Below are 15,430 nucleotides of genomic sequence, written 5' to 3'. Positions count from 1 at the left end.
TTCACATCACAGCGTCATATTCTGTGATTAGGCACCAAAGCTGCCGGTGAGGTGAAGTGGCCCTGTAACACTGTAAACAAGCAAGTTTGTGAAGACAGGTATTTGAATCCAATAGAAATATCGCTCTCGACTTTGAGACCGTTTTACTGACAAACTACGTACTGGTTAACTCTGCCTGCAGATCATGTTGGAGCATTTCTGCGGTGAAATGTCTGCTGCACAACCTGTCCTTATTCACTCGTCCATCACAGTACAGGGGCTAGTGAGCAGGAAGGCCTGCAACATGTCACAATTTGTGGGGGCTCTCGCTGGTGGCAAGATGAGGGGTTTGCAGGGACAACATGGTGATCAATTTCTTTTGTTACTGAGATATTTAATAACCAGTCTGAGTAATTGGGACTGCAGTTCCCCTTTACTGTAAGTTGCTGGACAGCCTGGGAACTTTTTTTTTTAAAGTTAGCTAGGAAGAAAAAAAAAGCTAGTCTCTTTAGCTGCATCCCATTCACATAGATCAAAACTACCTCGATTTTGCTGTTGGCCAGGGCTGAAATGCACAATTTCAACACAATTATTGGTAATACTAATAATAATGAGTAATAAGATTATATTGACATGATCATTACAGCAATACCACTGTTAGGTTTTACAACCACCATTGCTCAACCCCTGTCAAAGATGAAAATCACTTTTCTGCTACAAAGTGTCTGTCGGCAATGGAGAAACTGTAAAGTTAGAAGAAACGAATGCGAGCATGTTCTGAGAGCTGCTCATAGCATTTATCTTGACAGCCTCCTCAGAGCAGGTGTTTAATGAGCTTTGCATCTCATTGAAAAGTACAACCTCTTAAGATTCTTTGGTTTTACATATTCAGACATACAGTAGATAAATCTAAACTCAAGTCACAAATAACACAAATTTGATGGTTATTTGTTAAACAAAAATAGCCAACATTCAGAAGCCTTGTGTGGAAAATTAAGTGCACCCTTACTGCTAATTAGATATCAGGTAATTAGAACCAGGTGTTGCTAAACAAATGCACATGATTAGTTGATCATCAGGAAGGGCTTCCACCTGTATACACAATTTAGAAACTTTGTCGGTTTGGTCTGGAGCATTCAGGTTTTTGGTAACATCCTGCCGAGGTCAAAAGATATTTGTGATGGTCTCGGAGAGAATCGTGGGTGCTCATCGGTCTGGGAAGGGCTGCAAAGCCATTTCTAAACAATATGAAGTCCATCAGTCAGCAATGAAAAGAAGAATTTATAAACGGAGAAAGTTGAAGACAGTTGCCAATCTATCCAGGAGTGGGTGTCCCAGTAAGATCACTCCAAGATCAAACTGTATAATGCTGCTAGAGAACCCCAAAACTACATACAGGGATCTACAGGCCTCTGTCAATATGATACCGATTGAGTACAGAAGGTACTGTAAGCTTATGCTGTGAAGGCACTCATTATTCAAGTATGGCAGAGGGTGTGTTGTATATTTTGTGCATGATTTAAATTGTCATAGTATAAATGTTTTACACCAAGGGATCCTGATGCCCTCGGTAAGATTAGGGGAATCAATCAGGTACCACGACATTTTGGCCAAACCTAGCTTCCTCGGCCAATATGCTCAAACTTAGCTGAAAATGGACATTCTGGCATTATGGGATCTCAGTCAAGACAGTGATGACCGTACATCCAAGTTGATCAAATATTCCGTTTTCTCTGGAAAGGACTGAAGAATAATGACTTGTGGATGTGTAGCCCCCTTCTATCCAAGAAGAACATTGTAGCATGGCTTAGGTTTGGAGAACAGCACCCTTTTTAATGAAGGACAAAGAAAAATCGCTGTGCTCCTGTCACGTGAGGTGTGATTTATCTGCTGTTTGGAGTTGGTGAGGACTAGACAAAGATCAGATGTCTTAATATGTAAAACCGTGGAATTGTAAGGGGATTCAATTTTTCACATCACCGTATGCTTACCTAGATGCATTTTTGAAATCTAAATTTTACATATTCAATGCCATATCCAGTGACCACTTACACAAAAAACAATAGCTTCACCTTAGAAAGCCGTTCTGTGTGGAAGACACCAGCATCTTGCAAACTACCCTTCACACTGCCTCGCACTCTACACCGAGTCCTTCATTACCCACCTGATCCTGAACAGACTGCAAAACTGCATTGTGGTGATGAAACATGAGTTTCGGCCGAAATAACTGTTTGTTTTTAAGAATTAATGAATGCTGGTGGGCATCAAAACCGAAAAACATGAGAAATGCCACAAAAGAAACGAGCTCGTCCAGCCTCTTTCCCCGTTTAAAAACGTACAGTGCTTTTTAAAAAGGTAAATTTTGACAAAACTGCTACCTTGAAAAAGCTCTGCCCAGCAACTATTTGGATAATATGGGGAGTTAAAATGGTGTAAATCCTAGTGTGGTTCTATATCAAAATAATATGGTATTGAAAATTGTAGGTCTTTTTCAGAATAAAGGGATCTCTCTTGGCAGAGTTCTACTCTGTGAATCTTAAACGGATTTTCTTCTCAAACTCATTTCTAACAGTCCGGAATTGATACAGGCAGTTATTTGCCAGGGTTTTTACTCAATTCACCCTGTTAGTTTTTGTTTGAGTTGGGGAGCTTAACAGGTTCCTGATTTGCTGCCCGTCCACACAGAGACCCCCCCCATTTTTGGGCCACGCAGAAAGAAATCTTGACAAAACACTTTAAAGAAATCTTTTACTTTGTTGGCGGGCTGCAATTCGGGTGGGGATCAAGAAACGTTACAGATGACGCTTCAGAGTGGCAATTTTTAAAGAGGTCAATAGCACAGATAAAACTGATAAAAAATACTCAAGATAAGGTCAAGGATGGTTCTCTTTTCAACACTCGGGTTTCAATGTATTACACCCACTGTTATTCGAGACTTACAAATTAAAACAATCATTACAGTCTCTGCTCATTACAATTTATGTATTGAAGTTTACATGGGGAGCTGCATCAGCATGCGTAAGCTGCAAAGGAACAAGTCAAGGTTTATTCCTGTGAAACCGGAAGAAAGCTCTACAGCCGAAACATTGTTTCCCTTGGAATAAACCTTTACCTGTTCCATAATTTCTGTATGTTTGTACTGTACGCACTGCATGCACTTCCAGTTATGCTGTATCATTAAGATAACAGCCGAGTCATACTGTACATATCCTTTATATATTAAGAACTTCAAGAGATACCGTAACTGTATGTATTACCAATTGATGGAGGTGTGGTGCATATTGTCATGTGAATTGTGATAATGGTGTTTAAAAGACTGTGAGCTAATGGAAACCTCCCTCTCTCCTGCTCTTAACAAAGATAATGAGGTATTCAGACTATTCAGGGCATTGTGGTTGAAGCTAGCTTTTTCTCTGGGGTCCTTAGTAACTTGAAGAGAGTTTAACGGAAACAAGAACACAAAGATGAGATCCTCTACATTATTTTTAACAGTTACATTTTAGGAAAGAGGGTAGGCGATTTTTACTGTCTTTTTTTGCATGACCACCACAAAATCATGTTAAAAATCCCATTGAAGGTGAATGGGACTACCTGAAATAAGACAAAAGAAGTTCGGTCTAGGTCTAGATCACACTGGACAAAACAATACTGCATTATGCTAGTTTACTAATTGAATATAATACAGTAGCTTGTTCTACAATGCAATTACAGTATATGAACATAGGATAAAATTGTGATTGGATAATTACAAAAAACTATTTTTTTCTATTGAATAATATGTAAAATTTAAATATAGACCAATATATTTAAAGGCTCATTTTAAAGAATTTTCCCCTTTTCCCTTCTACTGTATTTAAAAGGCTAAAGACTTTTTTAAATCAAGTTTTAATTCATTATACAATATAAAGGTAGAAGCATACACCTATTATCAATGACTGTTCTTGAGTGACTTTCAATGTGAGTTGCAAATTGCATATCATGTTACTATACATGATGCTTTTTGGATCAAGGGGAAGGTTCATCGATAAATTAATTTCCAGATTAATTTAATTTGTTTAAGGACAGGACACATAATCAGCACAGCTTCTGTCATACAATCAATTTTGTAATTACTGGAAATTAACATGTGCATGACCCACATTCAATTCTTATTTGAGTCCTGTGGTAATCGGAGGAAATCTGTTATTTGATTTATGTTGAACAAATTAAAAGGCAAGTGTGTCTGAGAAGCCTTACTGAATTCCACATTAAGATTGCGCATCAGCCAGAAGCAACCCTGCTTCTCCTACCAGCATCTTAACCGTACAGGAGCACCAGCCTCTGAACCGTACAGGAGCACAAAATGAGCTTCTCTCACCAACCTCTGAACCATACAGGAGTGCCAACCACGCTTCTCCCATTAGCTTCTTCTCTTTGTGGAAGAGCAAACCCCATTTCTCTCAGTAGCGACACAGCATGCTTCACCCACTGGCACCTTAGACTAAGCTTCTCTCCCATGTGCAATATTCCGATACCAATGTGCAGTTTGTACTGTTACTAACTGCACTGTTAATCCTGTAATAACCATTACTTTCTATGCATTGTCCTATATTATTTGCTAAATTAATTAGCATTATATTGATTTTAAATTTAACACTTGGATAAATGTAATTAAGAAAAATGGGGATTTCTATTTGATGCAGAATTATTTAAAATAAAGTATATTAATGACTGTGTGTGTATATATGCTATACTAGTACACTACGTACTGTACTATACATCTTAAATGTGTATGGCAATTACGGTACCTGTATATCATAAAGAAGTTCTATAACCTACAATAAGATCCTTTTTCTTAAGACATCCTGTGAAATCAAGTATTTTAAAAAATCTGGACCTTTACATTGGGCTGTGAAAATTCAAGTGATTAAATAAGGCTACAATATCTGGTATCTCATATCTGGCTAAAATATATGACCAAAACATTTAGAAATAGTTTAATATTTACAAAAGATCTAAAGCTTATTTCATTTCCCATGTTCCTTTAAAAAAATCTCACGGGCACAGCTTACACAATTGGGCAGAACTTGTTCATGTCTGTACCGTATACTACAACAATCAAACCACCATGACGGCCAAATTATATTCAGAACAGTGCATTTTTGAGTGTCTTTGTCAGTAATGATTCAAGGACAGTGACTAAGCGTCAATCATGCTAATTCAAATGTCAGGCTGAGATGCAGGGAGCTGACTTCTAAAATCCTGTTTTATGAGTTCTGAGTCCAAATGCTGCATAACGAGACCATTAGTGCATTGCACGAGGAAAGGGAAAGACATATTTAAGACAGAAGTCCAGATAAACGGAACAGATCCGCAGAGTGAACAAAAAGTTACATTACAGTGAGATATCGTACTTGATAGTTTTGAGATCGACCTTCAGTAGACAGAAATACGAGGGTGACACTGTTAATGCAGCATTATAAAACTACTGGAGCAGAAACACTTAATTTCGCCAGAATGGAGTGGAGGCAATGATGGATCTCTTCAGAACTTATATAGAGTTCATTAGCATTAAGGATCCCAAGTGCAAGCACTGAATGTACACAGGTGCCCCTAAGGACGTGTGAGTAAATGAAAGTTAAAGTGAAACTGCATTTCTAGAGTAGCCAACAGAAATTTAGCATCAACAGTAGAATGATGGTTGGGTAGACAAGGAGATGCTGATCACCAATCAATCAATCCGTTAAAACTCTGACCACCCCTGTCACTACAGTAGCAATGCAATAGTGCGATAGGACCTTCGGCAACATGTCCTCTGAGCAATTCACCACCTTGCTGAAAGCAAGGTAATTATAAAGCACTAGAGGCTGACCATCACAAAATGGTCTGCACCCGCACAGAAAACGTCATTGCTTGAGCTTGAAAATTTAAAAAATAGGTGCAAGGAGGGCGAAACAAAAGCATGAGAGGGGAAAATAATCACTTGACTGAATTCACACGATTGTGAATACCTTTATGATAGTACAGATCGACTCACCAACAGATATCACACTGTTTTGAGTAGCAAACAAATTGGAGCTGCCAGCATTGCTAGATATGAATACTGTCAGAACCATGAGTAAATAGCTTTCATCATCATTATTATCATGAGTAGTAAGAGCAGCAAAAAACATCTGGCGATACCATTATCATTCCCTTAGCAGGTTACAGACCTGGAATGGAGAGACCACTGATTGATTTCATCTTCAAATATACAATTCATTATAATCTTGGGATCTGGGAGGAGAGGGGAGATTTTTTTTTCCAGGGGTAACAAAACTCACAAGGTATACCAGCATGGCAATTCTAAGCTAACGGATTCAGTAATAATACCTACTGTATGAAGCTGCTCACTGTAAAACTGGAAAAAATCTTGAAAAGAAGGTGGTCCAACTGGTTGCTCAAACAGACGTTTGCCGTCGGTCACAATGAAGCCATCTGAAAATGGTTCATCTCGTATTGTTACCAAGATGATAATGATCTTTGACCTCCAGAAAAGTTGGTGGGGGTTCTGAAGGACTGCTGGGATAGTACTTAACATTAGAAGGTATTCACCCTTTTTAAGCAAACAATGTCACTGCCTTTTCAAATTAGACCACTGCAGTTACAGATATTCTCGTAGGTGTGAAATCCACATTCTGAAGAGAGAAGCAAGGTCTGACATCAGGCATGTAATCTACACAAGTACCTGCCCTAGGCAGGCATATATAACATGGGCTATTGAACCATGTTCAATTCTTCCCTAGAGTTCACAGCCTTGTATCTCTCTGCTTCTCTCAGTCCTGCCTTTGCCTCACAAGTGGGTTGTCCAACTACCCTGTCCTCATGGCTAGGTCGTCATCCCTCAGCCAAGTCGGGGTTTGTGCCAAAAACCGCCTGTAATCCCCCTGCATAGATCCCTGCCCATTAGCCAATGAAAAGGCATGACGCCCTGGATAGCAGTCTGCCTCTCCTGTAAAACACAGTGATCTCAACTATCACTGACTGGTAATAAACTGCAGAGGTGAGTCAAGGGCCTACCTAATGTACAGCTACACATGGGATAATGAGGAGTGCCACAGAATACGCTGGAACTGGTTTGACTGAATGTCCTGACAAAGCTACAGTCTTCCCTGACTGTAGTGAACTGTCTGGACCTGTGCTGATAACCTTAGTCGCGGTTGGAGGGAAGTAATGGGCTAGTGATCTGTTTATTAACAAACACAAATAATTGCTTATATATCTGAACCACTGTGTAACTGTGCTTTAATTTAACTTTTCTTCTTCCAAACGCTGTACATCACACCTCTCGGGCAACGTTTTCAGACCTACATTTCTGTCTTATCTTTCATTTACTGCTTGTGCTATTTTTTCCCCACTATCTTGGCTGCATACTCTTCTAGCACTGTTCCATGAGAGACCCCTGAGTCTCTCAGCCCCGAGTTCTGTTTCTGTTTCTCTATCAATTGTGGTAAGCATGGCATTAAAAGACACTTGCAGTTGGCATTTTGGTTATCATAGCTCTGGCGTACCTTATAACCACACTGTGAAGGAGAATTAAAATGACATTTTTTTTCCTCCTTAGAGCCACACTAATTCACTTAGACGTCTTCAATGTTCCCATCAGGCTACTCATTTAATAAGCCTGTTACTGTAGCGTACCCAGCCAGTAAGCTTGGTTTTCACAACTCTCACATCCTAGCCATCCAGGAAATCTAAGGCTGCACCCGAGTAACTGAATCAAGAAATTAGCAAAGGGTTCAAATTTGCTTTATCTTCCAAAACGGAGAGCATTCAGTACCCCACCCCCCCACCCCCGACAAGCGCTTCACCTCTGACGGCCAGTGCAGGCCCTGGGTTTATTAGTTAACGGGAAAAGAAAGGAGAAAATGAAATTAACAAGATGGACGTCGGAGGAAGTAGGCGTTCAACTGTTTGCTCGTTAAAGCTAAATAAATAAGAATAAAGGTTATTAGCGAGTGACACTCCAGCATTAAGCAAGACGGATCACCACTGAGGAACGGAGCAGAAAAACTGATTCATTCCTCTGTCACTTGTTGCTAGTTCTACAATTACTCGAGTACAGTACTTGCCTGGTGCTTTGATCAAAAGCAGCTTACAGTGTCACCCATTCATGCAGTCGGGTATTGTACTGGAAGGGTTTTAACTGAACTACTCTGGTCAGGGTGTCAACAAAAGCACCTCACCCGGGATTTGAACCCCCAACTGTCTGGTTACTAGGCCAGAACCCTAACCCCTGCACCACGCTGCTGTAGTCAAAATAAACACAGTGCACCACCATGGGAAAGACCGTTAGAAAGGCCCAGCTGAGGGAAGGAAATCGAAGAGATGGAGCAGGCCCAAGGCCGGGGAGAGACCACAAAGAGTGAAAATACAGTATGCCTCTGCAGGCAGCACTTGAGCAGGAAAACAAAGCCCCACGTGTGGCAACCTAGGCTTTTGGGACTAGGAGGTGCTGCACCAGGAAAGTTCTTCATTGTACAACCTTCAAGAAAGGGGGCCCTTAATCGCTGAACCGTGAGAAACGGCGTGTCCGTTCCCACAGAGCCACAGCCTGACCATTTTGTCAATTGTGGAAAACAAAAAAAAAAAGGGAACACATCTAGGTGAACCACACTGCCTTCCATTTTCCCAATATCCCAGCAAACCCGGAAAATGGCTCCCCGTTCGTAGTTAAGGGGATGCAAACTGCTTTCTAAAGAAACCAGCTATGCTTATGACTCTGACTCCCAGGGGCGTAGGACCTCCAGTTAGATCTACCACGGGAACCACAAGTCTGAGATGCAGACAGAAGGCACACAGGCCTGTGCTTAAATTTCACTTTTAGGATCGGCTGATCAAAGCACAGAAATACAGATGTTTCAAATCATATCCAGAGTCGGTTTTCAGATTCTTTTTCATGGTGTCTAAAGCAGGAAACATGGATGCTAATATTATTACAGAGTCAGCTACACTGTAGGTTTGAAAGTCAAAATGATTAACAAAAGTGAATTTTGTGAGCAAAGGCTTCATGTTTAGGGTTATATACTGGATAGATGATGAGCCATTCGCAGAGAGTACTTGCACGTGCACAACGTTCTAAAGACATTTTAATGGTGTCCTCTTAAATTACTCGGGGGAAAAATAAACAAAAATAAATTCAGGTAATTTGACGAATAAGGTAAGATAATTGCAATTTTTTTCTCAGTCATCCCTTGGAGACACTTAATTTCACTCTGCCACAAAACTAGAGACTATCTTTTGAGGCAATTTTATTATAGTGATCTAAAGTAGAACAGAACAGTCAAGGATGAGCCCGAGAAGAGGTACAAAATTCAATTATTCCCACTCAAAAGGTGCGAGACTTATCTTTTTTCGTCTTAGAATCTAGTACCATAATGCATAACATGATGTAAAGGATGTGCTAAAATGTAAGAAATATGCATAACTTCACAGACCTTTCCAGGAACTCTCACAGGACTAAACCTTGAGTAAACCTGGCAGCTCCTGTGAGTTTTGTTAGATTGCTCTTGCACAAAATCGTGTTGGCCACAGATTTCTATAAATGCTTAATTGGCTAAAAGCTTAATTGGCCTTACAGAAACATAAATGTGACATACTTCCTTTAAATAGGAACTGCTAAAGAAACACAGTCCATGCAAAAGAACAACTCCTCTCTTACATCAAAAGACGCAAACTTGGCCCAAGAACAAACCCAAGTCCTTTCGTTTAATGGACAGTAAGAAGGAAGATTTCTTTTCTGACCAAAAAAGGAAAGAGTGGTACCTACCATCCAGTCAGCAGCAGAAATCGGCTTATTCCTGTAAAGCTCTGCAGAACCCTGATGCCTATTCTGAAAACTCAGCGCACAAGGCACGATTAAACTCTGGACAGAATACCAGGCTATCACAGGGAGCACACACATAATATGGACAATTTAGAGGCACCAATTTATTCAGACCTTCTGTATTTGGAGAGTGGATGGAAACTTTTATAGGGAAAACCCACAGAGCATGCAGACTCCACACAGAAAGATATAACCAACCCTACAATCCAGGAATTGGGAGCCAACTATGTTGCCTTATCACCATACCAGTCATCAGTAGCACCCATTAGACTGTAATGTAAAAATAACGGTTCAGAACGTGAATACACAGCCGCTAAACAACATGACGGCTCTTTTTTGCATAAAAGCTTCCACTGGTATTGGTTATTCCAATGTTAAAAATTGCAACAAGCTGATTTTTAAAAAAATGTTTCAATGTAAATTTTACTATATTCACGTAGTTTGTACTTTCTCACACAAATGAGTGGCATTATCAATGATTAACTTAAAGCTATAACAGCACACAGAAAATGTAACTAGACGGTTTCTGAAGGGTATCGATTTTAAAACGCAATGCCGCAAAGTAGCAGGTTTATTTTGTTTGCTTATGATAATTGTGATACTGTTTCCGTTTTCTGTTTCTCCTGGGTTTGTATACGCCACATTGAAAGTCACTAATATGAGACACTATTCCAAATTCTTTAAGCATTAGATTTGAGTGCCGTGACGTTTTACTCCACATATCTAAAGAGAACATTATGTGCGCATGAGAGTATTACCGCAACGCATTAAAAGGGAGAAATGGTGAATCTGCAAAATTAAACATCATTCTAGTTGTTTATTCGAGTGTTGTGCGATTAAACACAAAAAGCATTGCCTTTTCAATTAACACAATTTACCTTGTGGAAAAGCTGAATCAAGGACAGTAAACGCTGTTAGATTGCATTTTAGAGTGCAAAAAAGTGGGGGGGAAATTGTTTATCCCTGTCATGAAAGGTGTTTAATTTTACCCTTTGTCACTTTTTTGTGCGTAAGCTCCACCGCTGTGTTCCTTTTGCGTTTTATGTTGAAAAAATAAGACGTGAATCAAGTGCACTATACTTTGAGTTAAGACAATTAAACCAGCTGTTTAATTTGGGAAGTCAGTAAACCTAATTCCTATTTCCCCTCCTAGTTAAAGCATTTACCTTCTGGGGCCAAGGCCATTATCTGACAGATGCTTCTGTAAAAACAAGTCGGTACACGACTCTGGAGACCAGAGAATGCTAATTGAAAAACACCGAGCGCGAATCGTTCGTAAATACCCAGCGCAGTCACATTCACTTTAACCTACCGCCACCCTAGAGTCCTGCAGAAGTCGTTTGGCAATCCTGTCGCCACTAAAGATTTGTATGGATTATCCATTTTACGGATTGCCTGTCGCCGGCAATGATTAGGCTGCGACCGTACAGAAATACACGTCAGGAATGAAAAAGTTCATGCCTAAATGTTTCCCTCTCCAGTTAGAAAAAAGCGCAGTGTCTTCAAAGTCGGGACTCCCCTACTCATACCATAACACATTTTACAGTTCGTCCCCAAAGCAGAAGTTTTAAAGTGCAGTTCATAGCTGTAATCTGTGATTTAAAAAGACAGACCCCATACTGGTTTCGCTTTACTGTTCTTTTTGGAGTCACGGGTCTGAAAGACATTTTCCCCTCAAAAAAAAAAAAAAACTCACTATCTACACACCCCACTCCTGTGAGGCTTGTGGTGTCCAGTACAGTATATACTGGGGAGAAAATACACTAAAAAAAAACAGAACTGCAGCCTAGTAAGAATTGTGTGTTTTCATTTTTGTTTTTTCCTTTTTATGAACGGACTTGAATCACATTTCTGTAGTATTAACTGAGGTTTCCTAAAATGAAGACGTCCGTATTTAATTTTCATGCATTTAACATTGTTACAGCAGTGTCACGCCGAAAATTTCGTTTTATTTAGAGAAGAGGCGTGCATTGAGTGATGACTGTGCCCGTACTAGTTTAAATTTACCTTCGGGCACTGTGTAGTCTTGTAAAGATGGTGTGTACATTCCTAGCAGATTTCAGTCCAAACCAAACTGGACTGGAATCTTTAGAAGTGAAGTCGAGAAGGAGGGGGTGAGAGAGAATTGATCACACGAGGTTACAAAATCACCCTCACCTCCAACATTAAGAAATGTTCTTCTACAGCATTAATAAGGGTTAAAAAAAGAACTAGGCTGTCTCATTAACTAACTCCAGGCGTCTTGCATGAACTGTTAATCCTATACCACTTCAACAAGTACAATTTCTATGCATTACGTACTGTATATATAATCTCCATTTTCCAACTCTAGATGTCCAGCTAGAACCCTGCAAATACGTGCATTGATTGTTTTTCCCCAGTCTGCGGCAGGTCCTGTTTTTAATTCCCACGAACTCAAAATCAAGCACAATCAAATACAACCCCCCCAAAAAATAGGTGTGCCTTAAAACTTGCGACTTACCGTAATAAAGGTAACCATAGCATCCGTGTAGAATTATCCAACAAAGTCGACATGAAGGTGATAATGTTAGCGAGCCGATTTGAAAGTTCTCAATGAAAAGCGAAGTGCATGTTACCACGGTCGTCGTAGTGTGAAACTGCAGAAAAGAACTTAAGTCTCTCTCTCTCCTCTCCCTCTCTCTCCCCCCCTCTCTCTCTCTCGGGTTGCAAACGTAATCTTCTCGACTACAACCAAACAGATGGCTGTTTTAGACTCGCGGAATCTTTGCAGATTGACTCAGACGCAGGACCACACAAAAACTAGCTGGCCTCTTCAGAACTGCTGCCTCTGCCTCTCATTGATCTGAGAAATGTAACAATTTTACTAACAGCCGTCCAACAACAACGATGGCAGCAACAATAACGCTAGGTTACGTCTAATCTGTATTTCTTCCAACACCTGACAAAACGCATTAAAAAGAAGAGCAGGAGAGCAGGACATGCCTTGAAATTTGATAGTGAAATCATGACGAATGTTGGCGATTGCACCATTTTTATTTTTTCAGAAAAGAAGTTCAGAAGAATTTTGCACAGTGGTGTTTCCAATATGTTGGTAGCCAACATACACTTTGAGGAAACGGATAAACCAGATAATAGTTCGTACTTGTGCGTGCTCATGTTTCAAATTGTTTTCAGACTTTATTCTGACTGCTATCTTACTAAATTTTCTGGGGGGGGTTTTGTGGGTATTATGGGGAAATGTCTTAGCCTTAGCGGTTTTGCAGTGACTCACCTTGTCTTAAATAATTTTGCGTTATAAACCTTATAAAGATATTGACGTTGTTCATTTTTCTAACTAATGTAACGAAATTGTCAAAAAACAACGCGAACTTTTCAAGACGGCTGAAGTTCACCACTGACAAATTTCAGGTTTCACCAGTTGAATGAAAGGTATATAAATTAAGTCTGATTGTAAGAATTTGTACTTTACTTTTTGTACTGTAGATGCACCAATTGGATTGTACTGTACGTATTGTTTGATAGAAAACCCTATACGTAGTTATCCGTTTTCTGATCGCTTGTGTGGATGCAGACACACATATTGAGAATAATAATAGTAGTTAAATACAGTTCAATAGAACAATAGGGAGTATTAAGTATTTTAAGGACTTGAACGTAATCGTAAAAAAAAACACAAAAGCTTGCAGATGAATTAATTTCCTCATTAATAACCCTTCCCTCGCCCTCTGTACAGCACTGCCCTTTCCGTACCCACTACATCAAGCCGCCGTGGGATAAAACGCTTTTTATCACGCGTATTAACGTTTTTTTTAAAGGACGATGCATATCACACAAATAAAATAACATGGTTTTATGTTTTAATCGATATTTATGCCACTGCATCTGTTAAGTCCTACACAACGAACACAAAGTACACATTGATAACGGTACTGTAAAAATTAAACACTGAAACCCACAACGCGCAAGTAGGACAAGCGTATAGTGCATGTACAGAAAAGTATTCTTGCACATAAACTACATGTACAGTTTTCAGCAGAAATACCCTAATTGAAACTACACACTCAGTATACATCAATTTTCCATACTGTTTGTTTATGATGTAGATCCAATTTGTGTATTGTTTTAATTATTCTGAATGTGTGATGTTGCAGAGGTTAGCACTGCTGACTCAGCACTGGGCCTGGGGTCCATTATGGGCCTGGGGTCCATTATGGGCCTGGGGTGCTGTCTGTGTGGAGTTTGCATGTTCTCTCTGTGTTCGTGATGGTTTCTTCCCAAAGTTCAAAGATGCTCCAGCAGGTTAATTGCCTTTTGGGAAATTTGGCTTTAGTGTGTGTGTCCTGTGATGGACTGGTCAATGCATTCTGTAAGTTATTACTTCTGTACAGCTTTCGTTTACATCAGGGGGTGTTAAACATGTTCCTTCCTTTAGGCATATATATTGTTTTTTTTTTATCTAAGCGCTTAATAAATTACTTATCTTAATTACAAAGCTGAATTGGTCGGAATAACAGTCTGTTCCCGGGGATTAACAACGGATGATTCAGGGAGGGTTACAAAACCTGCTTAGCTGTGAAAAACGTTGGCCATCCCTGCACAGTCCTGTCTTCACAACCTGCGTTAAGTCAAAGTTTGCTAGGGAGGCACCTGTCTGCTTTTAGGAGCAAAAAAAAAAACGTCAAGTGGATGCTTGAAAACGTTTATTGTTCCCAGACAAGGAAGCATTCCACAATATTATACAATGATTAAAGTGGTGCAGCTGCCAGCAATGCTGTGGACCCTGGGTTCCATTTTAGACCTGGGGTGCTGTCTGTGTGGAGTTTGCATGGGTTTCCTCTGGCTGCTCCAGTTTCCTCCCCCAGTCAAGTTGGAAGGGTAATTTTCCTATCCAGGGACAGTGTGCCTGTTGCTTGCTGGGATAGACTCCAGCTCCCCTGCATCCCTGAAACGGATAAGGAGGTTAGAAAAGAGATAGATAGGCCATCTTGAAAGTGTCTTTCTGGGTAACAGAGATGTATGCTAGATGGCCAGCTGTCACATATCACTGACTTAGAAATGTGCAATTGGTAAATCTATAGTTGAACTCTTTTTACTATAAAAAAAAACCTTCCTATCTTTCCTGCTGTAAGTTTCTGTGTTTCCTCTAACCTAGGAGACAATTGTGTGGGAGCGCATGAAATATCCATGCTTTATTTTCCGTATGAAAAGAATGCATGACCTTGGTCAAATCGCGATCCGTGAGGTTTGGCAATCCCTTAATGCCCACCTACTGTATTTGACACATCTGTGAAATCTGAAAAGAATTACACGACGGCGAAAAGCGATCTTCAGCGGATTGTGCTGTTGACAAAGCATCATTCAGCTTTTCTCATAAAAGGATGTAATTGCCCTGAGGGGTCTCGAGCTGTGGTCCTTGGGAATAATTAAATCATTTGCAGCTGGTGACCTGTTGTCGGGTCATGCTGGTCGAATGAGACCTTAATGTAACCAATTTACCCTTTCTCTACATGTGAGGAGATGAAGACACCAGCACGGGTCTCTCAATTGAGGACATGTTATGGGGTCTCCTGTTTAATTGGCGAAAAACTTGGCTGCCAATAGCACGTCTTTAGATGCTCCTATCGA

At 40.1% G+C, this 15,430-nt stretch overlaps 1 protein-coding gene and 1 long non-coding RNA gene across 5 annotated transcripts in view; one reads left to right on the top strand and one right to left on the bottom strand.

Moving 5' to 3' along the window:
• The window catches only part of ntf3 (neurotrophin 3), a 42,554-nt gene extending 29,845 nt beyond the window's left edge, over nucleotides 1-12,709 (bottom strand). The window contains exon 1 of one of the 2 annotated variants that reach the window (XR_011190032.1): nucleotides 12,306-12,709. Coding sequence is in view for 1 of the 2 variants with exons in the window: in XM_015353326.2 (XP_015208812.1) it covers nucleotides 12,306-12,323 (18 nt within the window). In the remaining variant the exon portion in view is untranslated. The remainder of the gene's footprint in view (nucleotides 1-12,305) is intronic. The other variant, XM_015353326.2, reaches the window with a different exon arrangement.
• LOC107078095 (uncharacterized) overlaps nucleotides 1-15,430 on the top strand; it is a 142,712-nt gene that overhangs the window by 41,295 nt on the left and 85,987 nt on the right. The window lies entirely within an intron of this gene.

The sequence above is a fragment of the Lepisosteus oculatus genome, chromosome 7 (genome assembly GCF_040954835.1).
Source record: "Lepisosteus oculatus isolate fLepOcu1 chromosome 7, fLepOcu1.hap2, whole genome shotgun sequence".
NCBI classification, from domain to species: domain Eukaryota; kingdom Metazoa; phylum Chordata; class Actinopteri; order Semionotiformes; family Lepisosteidae; genus Lepisosteus; species Lepisosteus oculatus.
This window is presented reverse-complemented; position numbering and strand designations above follow the sequence as displayed.